General features: G+C 36.2%; 2 protein-coding genes and 1 long non-coding RNA gene across 3 annotated transcripts in view; 2 read left to right on the forward strand and 1 right to left on the reverse strand.

Moving 5' to 3' along the window:
- The window catches only part of LOC121388226 (zinc finger CCCH domain-containing protein 18-like), a 46,632-nt gene extending 25,297 nt beyond the window's left edge, over window positions 1-21,335 (reverse strand). Inside the window, exons 1-3 of the mRNA XM_041519493.1 lie at window positions 21,202-21,335; window positions 4,003-6,192; window positions 103-153 (exon numbers count right to left, since the gene is read on the reverse strand). Coding sequence (XP_041375427.1) covers window positions 103-153; window positions 4,003-6,171 — 2,220 coding nt within the window. The 5' untranslated portion in view covers window positions 6,172-6,192; window positions 21,202-21,335. The remainder of the gene's footprint in view (window positions 1-102; window positions 154-4,002; window positions 6,193-21,201) is intronic.
- On the forward strand, window positions 2,064-16,033 carry LOC121388227. The gene is made up of 3 exons (XR_005959954.1): window positions 2,064-2,314; window positions 2,901-2,902; window positions 15,992-16,033. It is a non-coding gene; the product is annotated as an uncharacterized LOC121388227 (long non-coding RNA).
- A 2,480-nt stretch (window positions 21,336-23,815) lies between the features above and the next one.
- LOC121388645 (beta-catenin-like protein 1) overlaps window positions 23,816-26,540 on the forward strand; it is a 30,434-nt gene continuing 27,709 nt past the window's right edge. Inside the window, exons 1-2 of the mRNA XM_041520078.1 lie at window positions 23,816-23,874; window positions 26,295-26,456. Coding sequence (XP_041376012.1) covers window positions 23,845-23,874; window positions 26,295-26,456 — 192 coding nt within the window. The 5' untranslated portion in view covers window positions 23,816-23,844. The remainder of the gene's footprint in view (window positions 23,875-26,294; window positions 26,457-26,540) is intronic.

The following is a 26,540-nucleotide window of genomic DNA, read 5'->3' on the forward strand; positions in this document are numbered from 1 at the left end:
GACACGTATTGAACAGTTGTTCTTGGACCAGTTATTCATGGGCCATGTTGTTGTTTTCATCAAGGCGCTGTGAGAAAGTTTTGAAAACAAAGCCACACCTACCTCATCAATTTCTCCATCATCATTGTCATCGTCAGTGATTTCTCCCTCTTGCTGTAATACATAAAGTACAACCACTATTGTATATAAAGACCAACGGAAAAAAGAAATGTTTTATTTAATGATACACTCAATTATTATATCGCATCATTGGGGGGACTGATAAATTACTCCCCTCATAAGCTCCACGCGAGTGATTTGCGATATATAGAAAAGATCTTGAGTAAAGCTTGCATATACTGACACAAAGAAGTTTTGAATAGCTTCTAGATTATGGTAGCCCCACTCCCATGGCTAGTGACATTCAATGTTGGACTAGTAAATAACTACTATTGCCATGTGATTTTTTTGTGGGGAGTCAAATGTTGTGCACAGTTAAGTCTATTTTGTAAATATGAATATCCTGCCCCCCACCCCCCAACCCCCCAATGTTAGTATTTTTAAGTCTTATCTCCCTCTTTAGGTGACATATCTGATTATTACTAATATTTAGTAAAATTGTATCAACTTAAAGTAAAATAGGGCTAGTGAAATTTAATTGTGGCTAGTAATTTTTTTAAATCACTGATCCCATGGCTAGTGGATGTTATAAAAAATCTAGAAGCCATGCAGTATTCAAACATTAGGATCCCATTGGTTGTGGTTAAAGCAGCTTCTTTTCGAATAGCAGCTGTAGGTGCACTGAAAACACGAGATAAAATTAGGATGCGTTTATGCACACAAGTGCACCTCAGATGTAAACGACTGCCAGTTGCAAAGCACTGGTTGGTGGGTCTACTGACGGGGATCAATCCTAGAACAACTCAGGTGAGTACTTTAACACTGGGCGACGTCCCACCCAAAATAAAAACCAATGTCAAATACTCTACATATCAATTATTATGTATTTAAAGCTGCAACTTCTTGTACATTTTCAATATTTAACCATGTAGAATGCACCATCCACTAACTTTCTAATAATCACATGGTATTCTTCAGCATAAATCATACACAAATGAATTGTCTTCATTTTAACACATGGAAGTGGGGTGCTTTTCCTCTGTTTTGTTTCATAATGGATTAAAATAGATGGTAGCAGTCTTGTATGTGTATGAAAGCAGTTAAAGATAATCATTGATAGCAACAATAGAATTAATACAAGAACTCATGAGTTCGCCAATAGATTTTACCAATCACTCCTATTGGCCCTAATATCTACATGTACATGTAGCCAATGGGCTTTTTTGTTACCAACACATGAAAAACAAACCCAAACTCTAGCAGAGTTACACCAATTCTATCATCTAAAATGTAGGATTAAATAATTAGTTTACATATCAGAGCTTCTAGAATTTTTTTAATTCACTAGCCACGGGATCAGTGATTTTTTTAATTTACTAGCCACGATTAAAAATTAACCAGCCTTACTTTATTACTTTATTTAAAATAATAGTTATAATCAGATATGTTACCTAAAGAGGGAGATAGAGATTAAATACACTAACATTGGGGGTTGGGTTGTGGTCAAGATATTTAGATTTTCAAAATAGACTTAACTGCAACATTTGACTTTTTTTTTCACTAGCCGTGAGGCATGGTAATAGCATTTAGGCATATCATAAAATATTATTTGTTTCCAGTTACCTGACCGACCCTAATTTGAACCTGCCGACCCTAAAACTTTTTTTGTATATCCAAAAATGTTTTTTTAATATAACAACGACTTCCACGAAAACATTCCAAAACTATCACAAGCACTAATTTGGTGTCATTTAGGGGATAACCTGTGTTTTCCGATTTGCGGACGTATATCGGTGGTTTTACTGTCGCAAATTTAGTTTTATTGGCGACCCGTTAGTCACGAAATGTTTTCTTCTAACAATTGATTGATGGAGTTACTTCCCGTCAAATTGAAGTTGGGTAACTTTCGTGAGATATTGGGCGAAGTCGGAAAATAGTTTTCACAAATATATGCGATCTTTTCCGATTTACTCTACATCTAATGTAGCGAGGTGTTCCGATTAATAATAATAACTATATTTAATGATTTACTCCAGCGACAAACTGGCCGTGTAGAAATTTAGTGACCTTCTGATAAACTAGGGGAGGGAATGTTTACCAATACTGATGGAGTTTACTGCCAAATCAAATGATTAAATATGTCAGTAAGATCTCGATGCGTTTCGTTATTTTTTGTAAGTGGTCACTGGGAACTTCGCGGGTTTCCGCTAAAAACGTTCATGCTGACTAGAAAGAAATTGAACGCAATTTTTTTTTTCTTTCAATATTTCATTACAATGTTCTTGTTAATAATTCTAACATGATTTCAGTTTTACATCAACATTCTTCTGAAAGAGTAGCCTGTGTGGTGACAGCGGGTTTCCTCTAAAACAGTGTCAGAACTACCATGTGTTTGACGTCCAATAGCCGATGATATTAAAGATAAAAATCAATGTTCTCTAGTGGTGTCGTTAAATAAAACAAACTTTACTTTTCAACATTCGTTTGAGCATCCTGAGCATTTGTACTGCATTTCTATTCATTGGACCAATTGATTCCTTCAAACCAAGTGTGTACTTTAATACTGGATGCATACAGAATAAAACTAACATTTCAAATTATAAAATTGGTAAGTCTACCATTTCTTAATCTTAGATACATTAGGAAAGATAATATTCATAACATTTTTTTTTAATTGGTTATTGTTGGACAGATAAATATAGAACCCTTCTTTTCAGTTTTCATTAAAAGAAATTGTTATAACTTATTTACTGGTTTCTATCCAATTAAGGTTCAACCAAGTCTGTCCTGGACCAGTACAGAAGTTAAGTGTTAGTATGAGAGTAAACCTTCTGCCTATTATTAAACAGCAAGGGTCTTTTGTATGTACTCTCGCACAGATAGGTTAGCACCATGTTGCCCTATAAAATAAAAATGCCTTGCCTTTTATAAATTTATAAGTTGCCCATGTAAAAAGAAGCCTTTAAACACACCTATGTGGATAGTACTACATATTTCCTTTTTTTAATTAAGTTATGAAATAGATATAGAAAATAAAATGGCCAGGTGGTTTTTGTCCTTTTGAAAATTGTATAATGGAAAAAAAGCCCTTATATTTAAAACTGCACATAAAATATGCCCCACAAAACGTCACTTTACCATGCCTTACTTCATTTCTAGGGAAAACACTGTGATGAATGGTATTGTTGCATTTCTATACATGCAGAGGTTATTTTGGATGCCGGTAGTCAACACCTTTATTTAATATCCATAAATAAAACTATTTTCCAAAATAAAATGTTTTTCCTACTTACCTACCCTATATTTTTCCGGCATGTAATAGGAAACAAGTAAACAAAAATTTCCCGCCTTAATTTACTAGCCCAACATTGAATATCACTAGCCATGGGAGTGGGGCTACCATAATCTAGAAGCCCTGCATATACAGCGACAATTAATTTTGAATTTCCGACTATAACCATAAGTTTTGTTTAATGACACCATTAATCATCGGTTATTGGTTGTCAAACATTTGGTAATTATGACTGTAGTCATCAGAGGAAACCTGCTACATTTTTCCAAATGCAGCACGGGATATTTTATATACACTTTGACCAGTTGTGGTGCACTGGTGGGAACGAGAACAAACCCAATCCGTTGAATGAATTCACCGAGGTGGTTCGATCCTGCGACACAAGCACCTCAAGCTAGCACTCCACAGACTGAGCTAAATCCTGCTCCTTTTTTGTTACGAACACATGAAAACAAATCCAAACCCTAGCATAGTTTCATTAATTCAATCATCTAAACTAAAGGATTAATTAGAGTTTACAATTGATTTTGGATTTCCTAACCAGCAGATCCCAACCAATGTATTTTCCGACTACAAAAAGCAATCACTGGAACATTGCAAGAATTTCATACCTTTTCATCATCGCTTCCTTCCTTCTTTCCGTCAGCGTCATCTTCGTCGTCCTTGGAGATGTCATTGTGGTGGGCGTGCATGTCATCGGCAACATCCTCCTCATAGTCCAGCTCCACATGCTCTTCACTGAAACTTGTGTTTTCCTTCGCTCTCTTCATCCTCCCTTCATCGCCGCCACCATCGTGAGTCGTGCTCACCGCCACCGCTTCGTCTTGTGGCGAGCTGTCAACGGTCTTCTTTGTGCTGCTACTTCTATCATGTCTGTGTTCTTTCCTGTCTCTCGATATACTGCATCTGTCCAGCCTTGTGTGGAGGTGATGGTCTCTATTATGTACAGTGTCTGTGCTGGACGATATGTTTTCAGAAATGTCAAGATTCGTTTTTGCTGCCTGTGGACCTTCTGTATCGTGTCTCAATCCTATTTCTTTCCTCGTTTTTCTTTTCTTATGACTAATACTTACAGAATGTGTTGTGCTTAAAGTGTCTGAAACTCCCAATGAAGGCTCCAAGACAGTGCTCTCATATTTTCTCTGAAATTCACTTTCACCAGATTGTTTTTCACATTTAACACAACTCCCTGAATCGTCATTATTAGACTTGTTTTCCAATATTGAAGGATTGTCCCAAATTTCTTCAGTGTCGGAAATGGGTGAACTTGCTATATGTGATGGCCACTGAGAAATTGAGGAACTTTTGCTGTTTCTGCTGTCAAGAGGCAACTCCAATAAATTACCGCTGACATCTCCTCTAGAGTCCGGCGATGCTGCTACACAGTCATCTTTGTCAATGAGTGAGGACGGGTGTTCACTGTTTTGCTTTACACTACATGAATCACCACACGACAAGTCAGAAATATCCTGCACAGCAGGGGAATTAGCACTTTCCTGAATAACAGAAGCCTGATGATGAGTCAATGAAAGTCCACTTCTGATTGCATCCGTACCTTCAGGTCCTGCTGCAGAGGTAACTATATCATCGGCTTTAGAACCACTGAGCCTAGAATCAATGTTGCGACTGTTCAAAGATGATGTAGGGACTCCATCATCATCAGTAGTAGATGTCTCTCCTTCCTCATCAGAAGACACACCTTCAACTTGGGGAGATGCTACATGTTCATTTCCATCCTTTGATGACACTGAACCTTCAATCTGAGGTGATCCTGGGCCTTCATCATCCAGAGATGCTGGATCGACATCATCTGGAGACGCTGGACAGTCACCTTCCAGTGATGCCAGTTCCTCATCTTCTGGAGAAGCTGGGCCTTCATCATCAGGAGATGGTGCGCTTTCTTCTTCAAGAGATGCAATGTTCTCATATTGTGAAGAAAGGCCTTCACCCTCAGGAGTGGTTGGATCTTCACCCTCAGGAGAAGCTGGGCATTCGCCCTCAGAAGCTGGGCATTCGCCATCAGAAGCTGGGCATTCGCCCTCAGAAGAGGCTGGGTCTATGACCTCAGAAGAGGCTGGACATTGGCCCTCAGGAGAGGCTGGACATTGGCCTTCAGGAGAGGCAGGGCATTCGCCATCAGGAGAGGCAGGGCATTCGCCATCAGGAGATGCGGGGCATTCTTCATCAGGAGAGGCGGGGCATTCGCCCTCAGGAGAGGCAGGGCATGGACCATCAGAAAATGACTGTGCCAAATCTTCTGGATCACCACTGGGAGATGGTCCTTCATCCATATCCTTCTGGGGTCTGTCTGTGCAATGTGCATCTTCATGTGCTTTATTAGAAAATGATACGGATTCGTTTTCCTGGAAATGAGGTGGACTTGTATCTGGTGTAATAGTCTGCACTTCATTTTTTTCACTGCCCATTGGATGACTTTCAATACCAGTGGAATGTGAAGTATCATAAGAATGCCTGGAACATTCATCTTGACTTGGTGACCTTGCACCTTGATGGACTGAAGGGTCTGCCAAGTGACTTAAAGACACAGCTATCTCCGATGAGTCATCAACCTCTCCTTCCTCCATGCTTTCCTCTCCCTCCTCCAGATCACTGTAGGTTATACCAGAAGACCTGACACCATCTGGAGATACGGCTTGAGGTCCCATTGAAGTCTTATCTTCAACTTCTGCCAACTCAGAAATGGTTGGCTCCACAGCACAGTCAGAGGAGTCATCTTCTCTACTGCCTGGATCAGTTTCCATGCACTCTTCAGCCTCCATCAGGCCAGGATGACACAAAACCTGAAGAAGAAAAAAACAATAATAAAGCACTGCATTTCATTTTTCTTTTCTTTTTTTTTAATTTATAAAAATTCAGTGATAAAAAAGAAAATTAGTAGTTGGCAAACATCAAAACAAATTTTAATTCCCACAGCATGCACTCCTATCTGTATTTAGTTTACCACTATAGACGTGATACTTCCACTACCAATAGTTAATCCAGTGGCAACAAATGAATGGCTCACATATTACATATAACATACAGGATTTCTGCCAGATGGTAACAGGTATGGCACCATACCCAATTTTTTTTCCAGATTTTATTTTTTTAAGTTCACCGTCTGACAAAATTAATTATTCTTATCATTACTTAATGATTTTCTTAACTCTAACCCTGAACATAACCCATTTTCTTTCTGGAAGGCCCCCCATACCCTGTTAACTGTGGTTGCATTTAATTCCATAGCGCCATACCCAAAAATATCTTTTTGGCAGAAACACTGACAAAGTGAACAACAGTTACATAACTCAGGGAAGTCTACTTTTGAGTAACCCATTTTTTAACGTTTGACTTCACAGGGGACAATATTTCAAAATCTTAAGAAACTGTTCACAAGATTTTTACCTAAATAACCGATTGTTCGGTTACGTGAAGTATATCTGCATTCAACCGGTGGGTTACCTAATACTAACACACTGGTACTACGGTTCTGTACTACAATGGCATTCAAAAGGTGTTTTAAACAAACTGATTTTGCCACGAGATAATATTTTTCTATTTGAGTTTTTGATTATAACAGTTCACCACATAACCCATTGGCCATTCGCATAACCGACATGCAAACGGAATTTCTCATTCAGCCTGAACAGGATAAAGCTGATAATCTGTCATTAACTAAGGTCGACAACAGTCACTTTTCGCATCCTTACCGTAATTTCACTTGAAATCCATATTTCGTAAAATGTACATTTTTTTAATCACAAGATTTTCTTCAGGTGCATTAGTAATGTTCAAATACAAAAAATTTAATAGCAATTTTTCCAGCATTCTTAAAATGGAAACGTCATGTACCCAGTTTATGGTTATTGTAAGTGATGCAAAGTGACGTCATTGGAATACTAATGTCATTCAAATTCCAAATTAGCTATATTATTACAATGCTTCGACATTAAAATACTAACCGTGACCCCTGTCAAATTTCTATAACAAGCAGACGTTGTTAACAGGTCGGTATCCCCCCACCCCATAATTCTAGACAAAATATTAATTTTAAGTTTTAAAAGATGTCAGTAATAAAAAATACCTTTTGTCAAATATATCATATCATAAAATTACTATTATGGATATGTTTTATTTATGGTGTACGAAGCCAAAACAAAGAGTCCAAAAAGTGACTGTCAATGACTTTAGTTATTATCTCTATCCTGCAGACCATAAAAATTAAGAGTAAAATATACTTTACTTCACGTATTTAGCTGAATGTTTTACTTTTAAATATTATAAGTAATTAATAGTAATTAATTAAAACACTTGTGATGTCCCTCCATTACTGAAAAACACGATTTTTCCCTTTTTTGGCAAATGAATTTTTTTTTAAATACATATATGATATGGCCTGAAATATTAACAACTGATACAAAAATGTTTTAATCGCATAAATTTAGTCACCGTTACCAATTAAAAACCTTTCCCTCAATTAATGGTAATGCCACAATACATTCAAACAGCTGTGTGATAAAACAAAGTTCTTGAAATACATCATATCAGGGCTCTCAATGACTCGGGAGGTCAAATCAAATATGCGTAAAATAACAAATTTAAAACACTGGCAAAAGATTGAGTCTTGCCGACGCATCGAAATAAACCTATTTTTATTCAAGTTGTCCTGAAAAAGTTCTTAAATTTCGCTCTGAAAAATTACTAAATACAACAAAAAATATAGTTTCAATTGTGTGAAGGTATAATTTCCAAAATTATTTACCAACATTTTAGGAAAGTACAAAAATATATGCAACAGTTGGATGTAGTAAATATGAATTAGTAAATGCAGCCAAAATGTCTTGAATTAGAAATGTGGGTCGAACTTATCACAGATAAGGGCGCTCATGACAATACACCCCCATGTTCGATTGATCGCTAATTTTGAAGGAAACTAGAAAAATATTTTAGGGAGCCGTAACAACTTAATATCAGCAAACAAAATAAGAGCAAGCCTATCCATTTTCCATTTCGGTTCTCTTCAGGATAACTTTGGTTCACATAAACGTTATTAGCAGGATAGAGAAGTCGAAGTCACTGTAGTATTTTAGACCTAATCCGATTTAAAAAACTGTCATACAACTGATGTCAGTACACCAACTTGTTTAATCGCGTAGCTCACACAACACCATGTCCGTCGCTCGCCATATTTTTAATAATACCTTTTTTGGTGTTTTATAAAGGCAATTTTAGAATTAATTACTGAAAAAGGCTTCTTTAATCTCAGGGCAGCATGGCACTGATAAAGGCAAGATGGCACTAGACTATTGAGACATGGTGCCGCACCATGCTAAAACAAGCTAGGGAAAACATTAAGTCATGCACAGAACTTTTAGTTTTCTGCCAATATATTTGAGAAATGACAGAAAATACTAATTATAACTTTCATTTTAACATAACGACAACACAGTAATCGTCAGTTAATTAATACTAATATAGCATTTTTTTATGAAAATATTCAATAGCATGGTTCATACAGAAATTTCAAACCTAAATTTAGGGGCTTTGTAATGTCAATTTAAGTAAAATTTATGGACTAAAACTTTGCTGTCTACCATTTGCAATGACCTTCGAAATCGACAAAATAATGGGAGTGTTCACAAGTGGGCCGTCGGAATCAACAGAGAACTGTGCTACACATTTTCATAAACATAAATACATAGAATCCACATAGGCATAAATGTCCGATTCAGTTCAGATAATTTTAGAATTTAGTTTGCACTGAGACTAAGACTCTTGATTAGTAATAGTATTTTAAAAATATGTTTCATTTTAGAATGACCATCAAGCACTACCCAAAAGTTACGAATGAATTTTTTTTTTAACCGTCCCATCCATAACAGTAAAGAATAGCACCCACTTAAAATAATATTATTTTAATTAACTACAGTGTATTGCACATGTACTTGTAAGTTCTACGATATCAAATAGTATTCACAAAGGATTTAAATGATAACCTGAGAACAATAGTCTCTCAAAAATAATGAGATTTGAGTACTGAAAAATTAACATTGTGTTAATATGTTATATAATATCGGATCTAGATAATAACCAATGAGCTATGAGGAATTAAGAATTATCTGTCCCCGAGTGAATGACTGTTGTAAACCCAAGGTCAGAGTCTTTGGCGAGGGTTTTACAACATTCATTCACGAGGGACAGATAATTTGAAAGCAAGTTGGTTATTCTCTGTATCATTGTCAATTTCAAATGATTTATAATGTAAAAAAATGCCTCTGCAGTCTACAACAAAGCCATCAGTTATTACTTCATATAATCTTATGTGCATTACATGACATAATGTAATTGACGTCATGGCATAACAGTGTTCTTTTACAGCCAGATGTTTACAGTACAAAATAGTATGTCTCTAGAAATTTGCATTAGAAAAGAAAAAAAAAATTGTTACTAAAGCCGCTGATTATGAAAATATACCATCTTATGTTTATGAAACACATGAGTCAAACATTTTCTGTAAATTTTTTATCATAAAACGTATGTGTCACCTGACTCATGAATGGAAACATTTTATGTGTAGAGATCGAAAACATATTACCCTGTATATTTGATCCCATATGGGTAATAAACTATTATCTTATCATTTTTTGGAGATAATGCACACAAAATACCCCCAGTTAGTGGAAAACAAGTACAAGCATCTAGAAAGGTCACTCAGTATAACTTTAGTGATTAATCTTCATTTATAATATGGTAATTATTACACGTAAGTATAACCTCTTATGTCTTAACACTTGAGTTAACAAGCTAACATCTATGATTTTTATGTAAAACAGATTTTGAATGAAGTGTTATATATCGTATACTTGTAAGTAGATACCATAGACTTGCTGAACCAGGTCCATAGGAACGATATCTGGAGTGTGAGGGCACAATCTCTATTGTGGGGCCACAGTGTCTAGTGGGGGGAGGGAGCAAGTCAGATATTTTTCTTTATTTATTAAATATAGAGTACAGGCTGTCCAGGAATAAAAATACAGAAAACGTAGGACAAAAGTAGGAAAATAGAAGGAATGTGTTGGACAAAAGTAGGACTGAAACAATATGTAGCAACATTAATCATGCTCATACTGGAAAAACGAATGTGTTAAATCCAAAACACACATATTTTTTTATATCTTGGTCAGTTTGTCCTATATTTTCTGTTCTATCGAAAAAAAACATGAATCTTATGTAACAGTCACATTATACAGTTTTGAAATATCTCAAGGTATTGAGAAAAAAAAAGACAGAAGGATGGAGATAAAATCTATAGTCCCCTCTGGTTAGACAGAAATTAAATTTCGTTGCACATTGACTTTTAGTGTATAAATTTAATATGTTGAGATTATAATTATTATGGTGCAGCAAATTGGGAGATTTATCTTGCTGCAAATTTTTATTTTTTTTAAATTTCCATAATTGTCGACTTTTCGAATAACACATGAAAGCAACTGGAGAGTCCTATATGATTTTTGCGAGCCTCAGGCTCCCGGACTCAAAATTGCACACTGTTTACAAATTTTGTTAACTATAAACTGCTGTAAATAACGTTATTTTTTAAAACATGTTTCGTTTTAGATCAAATATTAACAGACCTGTCACTTCATGTCAACAAGCAAGCCGACTTCACTAGATGTAATTTTTCACGTAATGTTTTGTGTCTATCCTAAATAATAAAATGCTGGGTTTAAAAAAAATATATTATTTTCGAAGGGCACGGTGGCAAACCAGGTAAGGCACTGCAGCATTTTTCTTGCTGTTGACACTGTAAGATTTTCGGGGCATAACGGCAAGTAAGGAAGGCAACTATGGCAATTGTTGGTGCCATGGTGAAATTTGAACCCTGTAAAGTTACAATAGAAAAATGGTTCTATTCTTTAACGACACCAATAGAGCAAATTGATTTACTAATCATCGGCTATTGGATGTCAAACATTTAGAAAAACGGTTCTTTTGTTTAACGACACCAATAGAGCAAATTGATTTACTAATCATCGGCTATTGGATGTCAAACATTTCGTAATTTTTACTTGTAGTCATCAGAAAAAAACTAAATTTTTCCATTAGTAACAAGGGATCTTTTATATGCACTATCCCACAGACAGGAAAACACATACCACGGCCTTTGATATACCAGTTATGGTGCACTAGCTGGAACGAGACCCAACCTACCAACCAACCACCAACGGGGATCGATCCCAAACCAACTGCGCATCAAGCAAGCCCTTTACCACTGAGTTACCATCTGCCCCTAATATTACGATACCTTCAAATATAAGACTAGAGCTAGTCTCCATAAAGGTTACTACTCAATGTATGCATTTTTTTTATGGTGCCGCAAATTGGGAGATTTATCTTCTTGCAATTTTTTTTTCTTCCAAATTCCCATAATTGCTGACTTTTCTAATAACACATACAAGCAATCTGCGGCATTTTGAAACAAAAGAGTAGGAAAAATTAGGTATTTGGAAGAAGTAGGAAAAATAGGTTAAAGACCAAAAAGTAGGGTCGCTGGACAGCCCAAGTAGGAAAAAAAACCTGCGTACATTTTCATCAGGGGAGGGGGGCCTTGTGAACTGCCATAAAGACTGTTACAAGTCCCTGTGCTTGTTGACAAATGAAGTGACAGACCTGTACAACACGTGCTAAAACATCCAAGATATAGCATTATTTATAACAGTTAACAACATTTATAAATATATTATGTTACCAGGGCATAAAATTTGATTTTTTTCAGACAAACGATATGTCGTTCGTGTGGTTTTAGTGTTTGCACGAACGATTTTCTCCAGTGGTGCAGATACAAATGAGAAGGTTAACCGGCAACGGTAATGAAATGAGAATCTAAGACGGGCAATTTTCGTAGCTTTTCTCCAATTTCTTATCATAAATACTAAATTATTATCATTATTTGGTATGCTGGGACTAACTTGAAAACTGCCGTTTACATTTTAGCACACTATCCCATCGGTTCTGTTACAGGGGAGTACTTGTTGGTGCCAAACAACAGTTCGAACGAAACGGGGATATCCCGGAAGCTGTCTAAACGGAAAGACCCTAAGTTCTGCGAATCCTCGATCAATTCAACTGATGCTGCAACTCAGTGTTTCATCATTTTCTAATTTCCACTTCATTATTTTAAAGTCCCTTATTAAATGTACTATTTTCTTCGTTGTGTATGTCATATTTTAATAAATTGATTTAGCAAGGGTTGTACTTCGTTTTGATTACAATACATGTTTCAGAATTAATGCATATATTTCAACGTAACCACACAGGTGTTAAAAAGTAAATAAATATACAGAACTTCACATACGTTTTTTTCGCTTCCTATTTATTGCACAAGTTTATTGTATGCAAGAATATTGGCCCATAGTAGTATGGGCTTGCTCACAATAAACATGTGCAATATATAGGAAATAAAAATAACATATGTGAGGTTCTGTATTTATTACATACCTTTAAATAAATAAATAAATATATATATATATATATATCAACAATGTATCTTAAACCGCTGTTCAATGCTCCTTTCATGAGCTGTTTTAGCATAACGTACCAAAGTGCCAGACATTATGAATACAGTTCTTAATAAGTCGTGATGTCATTTGTAAATCAAAAGCCGATATGATGTAAAAAAAAAAAATGTAAAAAAAATGGGGATTCCCCAAATAAACGTTCCGGTCCAGATTGCAAATGTGCGATACAGAATATTTTATTGCATTGTTTTGATGCCTGTATGTCGTGGAGTGCCAATACACGTCAGTTTACATTTTTTGACGAGCGATTATAGTTTTTGCATGAACGATCCGTCGTTCTTGTCGATATTGGTTTTGCATAATCGACAAACGGTTACTTACACATTATTCTTGGATACCGCTGCAAATGTTGTGGTTTATAATTATTTATATTATATGATTATAAACCACAGCATGACATTTAGATATTTTTAACAAAACACTGGTGCCAAACACTACAAATGACAATCATATCCGGGCATTTCCGTTGCTGCTCACTTGATATGGAAACGAACATGTCCTTACTCTATGAATCAACTCGGAATATCTAAGCAGATAAATGGAATAACAGTGTAAATTTGACTTCATGTGTTCCAATCACAAACAATTAATATGATTCTGACGAGCTCAAAGGTGTTATTATTGCTTACTTTGAGGATAAAACTGGTATCTAAATGTAAATAAGCAATGAATAATAACGTTTAAGTCACAAAGAATATATTTATCAGTGTGCAATTTTGGTTCAAAAAATTTAAGTGTTATAAAAGTCTCCATTTGCAAATCTTTAGAGCCTGCCACCAACCCAGCGAGCCCTGTCGTGAGTTTCCAGTAGAAAAGAAGATACACTAAATGTTTTGCATGAAATCATGGACAAAATTGCTATTCAAGACTGTAGTTTCCTAGGATTTTGATATATATGTTGACCGTGTCATTTCAAAGATTCAATGTAATTCGTACAAATAACTATTACGAGCTATGCAGACTCATATGGTAGCCAAACTGGAGAGTCCTATATGATTTTTGCGAGCCTCAGGCTGCCGGACTCAAAATTGCACACTGTTTACAAATGTTGTCAACATAAACTGCTGTAAATAACGTTGTTTTTTTTAAACATGTTTTTAGATCCATATATAACAGACCTGTCACTTCATGTCAACAAGCAAGCCGACTTCACTAGATGTAATTTTTCATGTAATGTTTTGTGTCTATCCTAAATAATAAAATGCTGGGTTTAAAATAAAATATTATTTTCGAAGGGCACGGTGGCAAACCAGGTACGGCACTGCAGCATTTTTCTTGCTGTTGACGCTGTAAAATTTTCAGGGCAAGTAAGGAGCGCAACTATGGCAATTGTTGGTGCCATGGTGAAATCTGAACCCTGTAAAGTTACAATAGAAAAACGGTTCTGTATTTTAACAACACCAATAGAGCAAATTGATTTATTAATTATCGGCTATTGGATGTCAAACATTTCTTAAGTTTGACATGTAGACATCAGAAAAAAACCTACATTTTTTCCATTAGTAGCAAGGGATCTTTTATGTGCACCATCCCACAAACAGGAAAACACATACCACGGCCTTTGATGTACCAGTTGTGGTGAACTAGCTGGAACAAGAAACAACCCAATAGGCCCACCACCTTCCGCCACTAATATTACAATAGATACCCTCAAAAATAAGACGAGAGCTATCTCCATAAAGGTTACTACTCAATGTATGCATTTTTTTTAAATATAAAAAATTCATGTTGTATTACTTATTAGAAACATCAGGATGACCAGAAACACTTTGCCAATACACTGAGGTACCGGTTTGGCCTGATCCCATAATCATCATCCAGGGGTAACAGGTTGTTTCGCCCTTATTACTAGTTCACTTGAGTTGTTCTGAATATGGTCGATTTGTACCTCTAACAGAGTCGTTTCATTCCATGTTTCGTTTTGCCATAAATTTTATTTTGTTAATAAAGTACATTTATACATTGATGTATCCCCTATCCACTGATTTTTAGATTTCACACATTGCAGTCTATATTGCGTGTTTATAGTTACAGATAAAAATAATGTTATAATTTTGTTTATTTCCAATATCATTTACTCAAGCCATATACATGAAATATGAACAGGCCTTAGATAATATAGAGACAATATATTCACAACATTAATAATTTAATTTATGAACAGTCACACTGCATAGGCCTACTACTGTGCTGTGGATTCCCATTAAATATATTACATACTGTTATTTCGCCCAGCTTTAACCATCTGAGGTTCTAACGCCGAGTACGGTATATTGATTTCGTCCAGCTTCAGCTGACAGAAAGTAAACAGCTGATAAGCCATTAATATTCAAAGACAGAAAATTACCTAATGTTTGGTAATTAATAAGGCGTATCATAAAATATTGTTTGTTTCCGGTTACCCGACCGACCCTAATTTGAACCTGCCGACCATAAAACTTTTTTTGTATATCCAAAAATGTTTTTTTAATATAACAACGATTTCCACAAAAACATTCCAAAACTACCACAAGCACTAATTTTATGTTATTTAGAGGATAACCCTATTGTGTTTTCCGATTTGTGGACGTATATCGGTGGTTTTACTGTCGCAAATTTAGTTTTATTGGTGACCTGTTAGCCACGAAATGTTTTCTTCTAACAATTGATTGATGGAGTTACTTCCCTTCAAATTGAAGTTCGGTAACTTTTGTGAGATATCGGGCGAAGAGTCGGAAATTTTTTTTCACGAATATATGCGCTCTTTTCCAATTTACTCTACATCTAGGCCTAGTGTAGCGAGGTGTTTCGATTAATAATAATAATAATAATAACTATATTTAATGATTTACTCCTGCGACAAACTGGCCTTGTAGAAATTTAGTGACCTTCTGATAAACTAGGGGAGGGAATGTTTACCGATACTGATGGAGTTTACTGCCATGCCAAATCAAATGATTAAATATGTCAGCAAGATCTCGATGTGTTTCGTTATTTTTTGCAAGTGGTCACTGGAAACTTCGCAGGTTTCTTCTAAAAACAGTGTCAGAATGACCATGTGTTTGACGTCCAATAGCCGATGATATTAAAGGAAGGGACAATTAAAGCATTTGGCCTGGTATGCAAATTCAACGATATATAATGCACATTATTGCTTAATATCAACAAGTATAATCGTATAGTTAATTAATAAAACGGTTAAATGTGACGGTTATTATATACAACGGATGCAGCCATTTTGTACCATCTCACTGAGTATGCCCTCTGGCAAGCTGGTGGTTACGTAATACTGAACGCGTAACGTCAGGAATGAGCCTTAAAACTAGAGAAACACAATCTACCTGGTTTTTGCGGGATGATAAACAGTCATACATTGCAATGTTCTGTAATAATACACATCCCAGTAAGCCAGCAATAAGTATATTCAGCACTATATATATCTTATTTTTCAATACAAAATAAAATACCATTGTCAAAGTGGCTACACAAAAAGTCGAAATGTGTTGTACATGCATTAACCTACGTACTAAAATGATACACAGAGTGTTTTCTTAGTTAATTGGTCTATGCTGTTAGTTGCTTCTACCTGTGATTCCCGATTGGCAGGTGTGTATTTGATTGGTAACCAGACGAGCCAATTAATTGACGCTGTCTAGACACAAAAAAACATACCGGTATTGTGGAATATTACCTGTCGCCCCTAAAATGGTAATGGACATGGTTTATTAATGTAAATAGTTCTGTAAAACTATTGATTAAGTAGACTGTTCCATCTAAAAACCACAGAACTGACCAATTACGTAGTCCCAAAGAAAAGAAAATTATCACTTGGGTATCGTGGGTTGTCATTTTTGCTCCAACGTAGCATATCAATAGGCATAATAGTGTATATTTTCCCTTTGGATTATTTAACAGAGAAAAATACTATAAGCATAACCCCATTTTGTTCCGTTAATGCAACTTGAAATATATTTAGTTAAATAGTTTATCATATTATTACGTCATTTATGCTGTTTTACAAGTCAGGTTGATCAAAGAGAAGCACCTTGTCGAAAATTACTGCTTTTGTCAGAGTATGACAAATATTTTGAAAAGTCACTAGCCACAGGGCTAGTGGGTTTGTGAAAACCACTAGCCCACCAAGATAAAGCACTAGCCCAAATTCCTGATCAATTATAACTGGATTTTTATACAATTTTTTGTAACATTACACATTTACGAGTATAACAGTAAAATAAAACAAACACTTAAATCATGTTGTAACTTTCAGTTTTTTGTCGTGTTGTACATTTGGTTTTTTGTCAAGTGTGATCCATCGTCATTCGCGTTTTCGCGTTTGCCCTCCCCCAGGGGAAAAATAATTGAGCAAACTCATGGTTGTTATCTAAACCCACTATCAAAATAATTAAATTTAAATGAGGGTACGACAGTGTGACACACGGTAATAGATGGTTCAGTGTATTCGGTAGTGGGTTATACATTTAGGGCCCTACTATTTATGTCGCCAGGAACGGTGATGCCAATTGCTCAAATACTGGGCATTATCCCGTGTCAGACCGATATCAAAAGAATATAACGGCGACATCTAATCCGTTGTTAATTGATGAACAAAAAAGGTATCATCTTGGCAGCTGTGACGCATTATCCAGACCAATACATAAATAGGTCAAGCAGTCATTGCATGTGCGTTACCATTAAAGTAAATTGTTTTCCTGATTGCCGATAACCACATGTCAGCGAAGTGTAAAATTAGAAAACAACAGGTAAATAAAACAAACACTGAAATTCAAAGCATGACCGGGGTTTACTTGATTGAGATTAACCTGTCGTCGCAATTGGCGATTTCCAAGTTCTTAAGTGTGAGATTAACTACCATGTGACGTGTCCAACCAATCAAAACACGCATGTCATTAAACTTATTTCCTGTGCCAGAAACTTGAAAGGGAAAAGTAAACAATGCATGCTGTAACTGTGAGCATGTTACTGCAGTTTGCAGACCTAGTTCAAGTGGATTATCATTATATACTGATTGCGTTGTTGGTATTATTCGATGACAAACGTCACAATCAAATTTATTAAACGAAATTTCAGCCGAGAGAAAAAAATAAAAACACAAAAAACCCACGATCGAGCGATAAGGAGGGGGGTGGAAACCACTAGCCCGCAGGGCTAGTGGTTTTGTGGTTCTCACTAGCCCGAACTTAAAAACCACTAGCCACGGGTGTCGGGTTAGCGGATTTGTCGAACTCTGCTTTTGTTTACACTGTACATACAGGAGATGGTCAGGAGCTGATGTCACTTCGCCCCAAGCTATACCACCGGACGTCACAAAAATGAAACAAAATGGCTGCCCCCAGTTAGCAGGAGTAATCATGGGTTTTTTATTAATTCTAAAATTACATGTTTTTCATTTGCTAAAGTGTCAGTATGTGTTGGTGGTCCGAGTATGCATCTTTACAACACATAAGGCTCGTTTGAGTTGACCCTACCTTTAAAGATAAAAATCAATGTGCTCTTGTGGCATCGTTAAATAAAATAAACTTTACTTTTCAACATTCATTTGAGCATCCTGAGCATTTGTACTGCATTTCTATTCATTGGACCAATTGATTGCTTCAAACCAAGTGTGTACTTTAATACTGGATGCATACAGAATAAAACTAACATTTCAAATTATAAAATTGGTAAGTCTACCATTTCTTAGATACACTAGGAAAGATAATATTCATAACATTTTTTTTAAATGTTATTGTTGGACAGATAAATATAGAACCCTTCTTTTCAGTTTTCATTAAAAGAAATTGTTATAACTTATTTACTGGTTTCTATCCAATTAAGGTTCAACCAAGTCTGTCCTGGACCAGTACAGAAGTTAAGTGTTAGTATGAGAGTAAACCTTCTGCCTATTATTAAACAGCAAGGGGTCTTTTGTATGTACTCTCGCACAGATAGGTTAGCACCATGTTGACCTCAAAATCAAAATGCCTTGCCTTTTATAAATTTATAAGTTGCCCATGTAAAAAGAAGCCTTTAAACACCTATGTGGATAGTACTACATATTTCCTTTTTTAAATTAAGTTATAAAATAGATATAGAAAATAAAATGGCCATACAGTTTTTTTGTCCTTTTGAAAATTGTATAATGGAAAAAAAAGCCTTTATATTTAAAACTGCACATAAAATATGCCTCTAAAACGTCACTTTACCATGCCTTACTTCATTTCTAGGGAAAACACTGTGATGAATGGTATTGTTGGTTTGCATAATGCATTTCTATACATGCAGAGGTTATTTTGGATACCGGTAGTCAACACCTTTATTTAATATCCATAAATAAAATGTTTTTTCCTACCTACCTACCCTATATTTTTCCAGCATGTAATAGGAAACAAGTAATAAACAGAAGAAAAAGGGAAAAAAAGACATTTAGGGCGAATTAACCCTGGGTGAATATGACTAAGGACAAAACAATGCAAGGTTCGAAATGGTTTGACTTTTAGGGTGAAACCACCCAGAGTCTCATCCAGGACCAGGCCCTGTGCTTATAAACCTTAAAGTCTAGACTTAATGAAGTCCAGACTTTAACGTCATGGCAACGCCATTCAAATAGCATTATGTTAAAGTCTAGACTAAGTTTTATAAGCACGGGCCCAGGGCCCATAGTTTTAAGCACTCTTTGTGCTAAGAAATCATAAAAAATATTATAATATAACATTATATTATGTTACGATATCACTACAGCACACACGCCATAGTAACTTCATAGCTTACAGTGATTTTATGATTTCATAGCGCTAAGATTGCTTTGGAAATATCATATGCGATGATATCCCATCATATGGGCCCTAAAGTTGAACCAGTATTTACTAAGCTATTTCCTGATATTACCCAACAACTGTCATATATGAAACTTTTTGTAACACAAAAGTGGTACTGATACATAAGCTGAAAAGGATCACTGCAAACTATTGCTGTGCTATGGTAGTATCACCAAGGGTTTCTAGACGTTTCGTACCCAAACCCGTTCATACCATACCGTTTCGTAACCACTAGCATACCAGTTCGTATCGTAACCAATTAAATAATGTCATACATTACACCTAACATTTTTTTTTAAAATACACAATTATGTTATATTACAAACATATTGTAACATTTAGCAAAAATTTGTTGTAATAATCACCCAGTATCTTTTATAAGCATTAAATGAGCAATTATGTGCTGTGCATCACTGAAGCATGCCGTTTCGTAACCAAAAAGCATACCTTTTCGTAGCCAAAGAGCAATTCTTTTGTCTTGTAATTTGGTGTCGATTCCACATGCAGCGATGCTGTTTATTTTTATATATAACCGTTCCGAGATATCGATAGGAATATTTCGCAAGACCGATCCTCTCTTCGTACGTATATATGCTCAAAACAAAAACAGTCATACAAGCACACGTACTTACATGCGCACACGCATGCACATATAACAAAAATATAATAAGATCTGATATCCAATGTTTTTGGAATGTGGACTTTTTTTAGGTCAAATAATGCCTACATTGTCCGATATAATACATTTTTGATAGAAGAATACAACTTTTTGTTTTAATTTAGGCAAGAGCTCCACCCGTTCCCCCCATCATTTATAATAGTTTAGGGTTAGGGTTAGGGTTAGGGATAGAGTTAGGGTTAGGGATAGAGTTAGGGCCCCATGCCCCACTTTTCTATATATACCCCATCAAAAAATCCCTCTTTAGATCGATAACTAATGGGGGGAACGGGCGGTACACTTTCTTTAATTTATCCATTTGCTTTAACACATATTTAGTATCTGTCGCAACACGTCCAATCTGCTTTTTGCTTAGTCCGAACGGAGTAGAAAGTAATGTGTTTGAAATTTATCAACAAATAAGCTGACTTTGCTTGACAGGATTCTTCGTGACAATTTCTAATTGCTAATTATTAAAATGCAGTTGGCTTGGATTTTTGTTGTTTTGTTTTTCATTAAATAACATTAACAAATGTGCGTACGAACTGGTATGCCGATGTTCCTCTGGTTACGAACTGGTATGCCCTTTGGGTACAAACTGGTATGCTTTTGGGTACGAACCGGTATGGTGGTATGAAACGGTATGGTTACGAAACGACCTGATACCGTCACCAACTGACCAAGTGACTTGAAGTGTGGATTTTGCAGCAGTGGCAGTAGGCCTATGCAACGGCAATAAAACATGTGACCATGATAAATAGAATCCGTAAGTCTTACCCGATTAATTAACCAATAAAGAAAACCATACACGTAAAACTGAGTAGTCTGCTAAGTGATGGTGTCTAAGTTCGTGTTTTCTAGTCACAAATATGAAATAAACGCATTTACAAAAAAATCAAGCTGCTCGTAGATGCCGCCATTACTTCATTTTGATTGGTTGGATCGTTATTTATGGTTAACCGGAAGTTAACGAATAACGACAAATTCGTCCCCAATATTTAACGACCACAGACAATTCGTCCATAAGATAGTGTACAGCCATAGGCTGGCAGGTACAAATTTCGACGGACGGTACCGATACTTAACGGCTCATTAAGGAGGAGTACGGTACTTTTATCAATTAATCATTGTTCTCAGCGTCCTAAGCAAATAGCCAAGACAGCTGAGGTGAGTGTTTAGCACCGCGAATTTCAACCAAACAAGCATGAGTCAAGCTCATTAAATAAAAAAAAGTATCACGCAATGAACTGGGTGGATCAGTCATTTTAAAGGTGCTTTATATCGGGTGTTTATTGTGTTTTAAAGTTATTAAAGTCAAATAGTTTTTAAAAAGAAGAAAGAATAAAAAAAAAGAAAAAAAAGAAAAAGAAAGAAAGAACGAAAGAAATCGAAAAATAAAATGAAATGCACTATCTTATCGCATCACATCTTCACATATAGGCCTATACCATATAGTGCTCAGCGCAAGGTATCACATCTCATCACATTGCAGTGATCATAGAACATCTAATATAAGGTAATGTGTTCGCATTATGTGTGGTCAGTCTAGGATCCTCGACGGTAGGCCCATTGGGCTATTTCTCGTTCTAGCCAGTGCACCACAATTGGTTTATCAAAGGCCGTGGTATGTGCTATGCTGTCTGGATGTGAATATAAAAGATTCATCGTTATTAATGAACAAATGTAGCGGATTTCTATATGTCAGAATTACCAAATGTTTGACAAATAAAAATGATATCTAATCACATCTCACATCGCATCACAAGATATCACAGTTCAAAATAATGTAATGGAAATGTTTTTTACGATATTACACTCACTTGAAGAAAGGCGGGAAGAAAAGCTACTCCAACAAAGTGAAAAGCTCAAAAGAATGAAATCTCACCCATTGCATTCAGGCCTAAGAGATCCTATTAAGAATAGACTCAAGAGAAAGAGTATAAAACACATTTCCAAAATATTTCAGACATAATATGCAAACTCCTTGCCACCACCAGACCAAGATGAAGAATCACTCCAGGACCACGAAGACTAAAAAACTGAAGTTTACCACCATCATGGACCTGTCTGGAGCCGGTAACAAGGAGGAACACACAGAGGCAGAACTCAAAGCCCTTACTCCCGAGGTATTGGACAGGGACTGCCACACGGAATTCTGGATCCATGTCTGCTGAAAATGTTGTAAAAAAAAAAGTTGGGGATGTCTTTATCTATATGTCGATGGCAGTTTTTCATTTAAATCCAGCGCAACTAGATATCTCTCCACCAACTTCAGAGCTGAGGCATGAGCACTGCTTGAAGCTGCCAAAATACTAAATGCAAAACACAATCCCTTGCTCAACATTGGTTTTTTTTTACAGACTGAAGATCTCTGCTTCAGAGTCTTCAGGGCTGTGGGGGTGAATAGATTATGTTGGCTATAAAGAAGGAACTTGAAGACCTTAGCACAATAACAAACGTGATCCTTGAATGTATACCAGTGAGAAGCAGACTCCAGCAGATATCCAATCCCACACAATACTCAGAAGTAAAAACTATGATAAAGAAGAACGTTAACACCATCTGGAAGGCAAGAATGGAAGTGGAAAAAGAGAAGGATTACCTTGAAACCCTGGACAGGACACAGCAAGTAAACATCTTTAGAGTAAGAACTGGATATTGCTGCCTACTCTCCCACCTCTATAGACTCAAACTTGCCCACTCTGATGAATGTCCATGTGGCACATGATTCTCAAACACCGAACACATCCGTCAGTACTGCCCATCATATAATACTCTGAGACAAGAAACTTGGCGTTATCCTGTGGACCTCAAAAAGAAACATGTTACATTGGGGACCGGCGACGTCCCTTCGACGGACAGCAGACTTCCTGGTGAGAACAGCACTGGAAGTCTGAGCAAGGCTGTGGGATCGCAGAAGAAGAAGAGGTTTATCAAAGGCCGTGGTATTTGATGTGCTGTTTGTGGGATGTGAATGTAAAATATCCCTTGCTACTAATAAAGAAATGTAGCGGATTTCTGTAAGTCAGAATGACCAAATGTTTGACATCCAATAGCCGATGATTAATAAATCAATGTGTTAGTGCTGTCGCTAAACAAAATAAACAAACAAAAACTACATCTAATCACATCGCATCACAAGATATCACGGTTAAAAATAATAGTTTAGTTTTTATGAAGCCTACATAGCTATTTATATTTTGTATTTATCAATACAGCTTGGTCTTATTAAATCAACGTTAAGCTCCTGTGGTTCCGATGCATTTTCTTGTCAAAGAAGATATATCAATAAATCACACTGAACAAACGTGCGGTGAAGAAATCATCTCATATCACGTGAACGACATTAATGGATGAAATGTCTGGGGTCATAATATCTTGTGGCGGGATCTTGTAGGGGAAAAGCCTGTTTTGTTAGAAATGGATGTTGAGGAACTTTTAGCTTATCAGGTATACTAGTGATGTAAACAAGTCAGAAATAAGATGAACTGAGATGGATATTATTATTCAACATGTTTTCTGGTAGTATTGACAGCTAGATCGGCTGTTATACACAGAGTTATAGTCATTTTGTTCCGTGATCGATGCTATGTTATGGCATTAATTGTCTCCCTTGAACACTTGAGGAAAGCATGATCAGTGAATTTAATACATGCCAATCTTTATTGCAACCTTTGTATGTCTTAGTTAAAGCAGAATTTCCCAGTAAGACCAAACATACCAGTATAAAAACTAATTATAATAATAACAATAGAGATTTAATACATATAATCTGCATTTATAAGCATGCCAAAAATAAAATTATGCACACAGAAAGAAAGAAAGAAATGTTTTATTTAACGAAGCACTCAACACATTTTATTTACGGTTATATAGCGTCAGACATATGGTTAAGGACCACGCAGATTTTGTGAGGAAACCCGCTGTCGCCACTACATGGGCTACTCTTTCTGATTAGCAGCAAGGGATTTTTTGAGCTGCCCACAAGCAGGATAGCACAAACTATGGCCTTTGTTGAACCAGTTATGGATCACTGGTCAGTGTAAGTGGTTTACACCAACCCATTGAGCCTTGTGGAGCACTCACTCAGGGTTTGGAGTCTGTATTTGGATTAAAAATCCCATGCCTCGACTGGGATCCGAACCCAGTACCTACCAGCCTGTAGACTGATGGCCTAACCACGACACATCCAAGGCCGGTTGTTATGCACACAGTGACACAGCCACAGGACTCGGGACTGTATAGCTGACATGTCCTCCAGCCATGATCTACATATTTACTTCACAGCAAGAAATGGATATATGTCATAAAAGCGGAAAATGGAACAACCAAATGGTCACCAGCTGCTGTGTCAAAAATACACTTTTGTTTTTCTAAATTTATTGCCCGAGACCATTATTATCTAGTTGAATTACGACATTAAACAGTTACATGTTGTTAACCAGTACTAACGGTGTTCAAAGAAACCTGATGCCCCTATGCGAATTGAAGCCCAACAGTATTTTGTGGTGATGTAGAAGAAAGCATGTGAACACATGACTCGAACAACAGTCTTAGCTCTAGGTTTTTTTATCAAACTTGGCTGTTTGTTGCATCAGTGTTATGGATTGCTGTTACTGTTTCAGAGCACAGGTTCCTTTAATTTTTAAAGTATTTATTCTGTTACCTCAAGAAAATACAGTTTGGCTTCGATTCGCATAGAGGCGTCGGGTTTCTTTGTTTACCATTGGTACTGGTTTTTAAAAAACATGTAACTATATTGTAAGTATAATGTGATTCAACTGGAGAATAATTAGGAAAAAAAATGTATTTTTGACACAATAGCTGGTGACCATTTGGTTGTTCCATTTTCCGCTTTTATCACATCCATCCATCTCTATCTGTGTTGTAAGTAGTCCACAGCTAGAGGACACTCGAGCTAACACAAACAGTAAGCCTATACGCACATATGCACGCACACACACTATAACAGTATAATAATATTAATTGGGTAAAAAAAAATCTAAAAGCATCACAGTTTCAACTAGATTTGTACGAAGTTTCAGAATATAAGTCAGGGCTTCTAGATTATGGTAGTTCCACTCCCATGGCTAGTAATATTCAATGTTGGGCTAGTAAATAACTACTATTGCCATGCCCGATGGCTAGTGAACAAAAAGTTGTCGAATGCTGCATTTAAGTCCATTTTGTAAATATGAATATCCTGACCCCATCCTCACCCCCAATCTTGTGTTTTTAAGTTCTATATATCTCTTTAGGTGATATCTGATTATTACTAGTATTAGTAAATTTGCATTAACTTAAAGTAGGGCTAGGGAATTTTTAATCATGGCTAGTGCAAGTTTATAATGACTGATCCCATGGCTAGTGGATTTTATAAAAATTCTAGAAGCCGAGTATACGTAAATATATTTGACCAGTGCTGGTATATATTTATAAGCTGATTGTAAATTGCATTTGCCACTTTTGTGGTTGGTGAGACAAATAGGCCTACATGAAGGATTCCTGTTTTATTCAATATTAATCTTATTTTTAGTTTTTTAATTGATGCAATGGATATTTAGGATTAATTAAACCTTCCAAATAATCAGTTAAAGTTTGTTTTGTTTAACAAGATCACTAGAGGACATTCATGTATTAATCATCGGCTGTTGGATGTCAAACATTTGGTAATTTTGACATATAATCTTAGAGAAGAAACTCGCTACATTTTTCCATTAGTAGCAAGAGATCTTTTATATGCACCACCCCACAGACAGGATAGCACAATCCACAGCCTTTGATATACCAGTCATGATGCACTGGCTTCCAAATAATCTGTTATATTTAACCTGTTTGTAAAACATTTTGATGTAACAAACTATTTTCAGCCTGATAAACCAAGTACAAAGAGGAAGAATGCTGACCGAGAGAAAGAACACGGTGGTAGCGCTAAACACAGGCGGAGGTGGGACAAAACCGAGGAGCCCTCCGTTGACCTGACACAGGAGGACAAGGACAAAATCCTACAGATGGTGGAGGAAGAACCTGAGGTACGGTTCAAGCTTGCCATCCTGGTAGCGCCTCAAGTCCAAAATGTTGGACTCGAGCGCTCTAGGGTCAAACTAAATCCAGAC

The sequence above is a fragment of the Gigantopelta aegis genome, chromosome 14 (assembly GCF_016097555.1).
Source record: "Gigantopelta aegis isolate Gae_Host chromosome 14, Gae_host_genome, whole genome shotgun sequence".
NCBI classification, from domain to species: domain Eukaryota; kingdom Metazoa; phylum Mollusca; class Gastropoda; order Neomphalida; family Peltospiridae; genus Gigantopelta; species Gigantopelta aegis.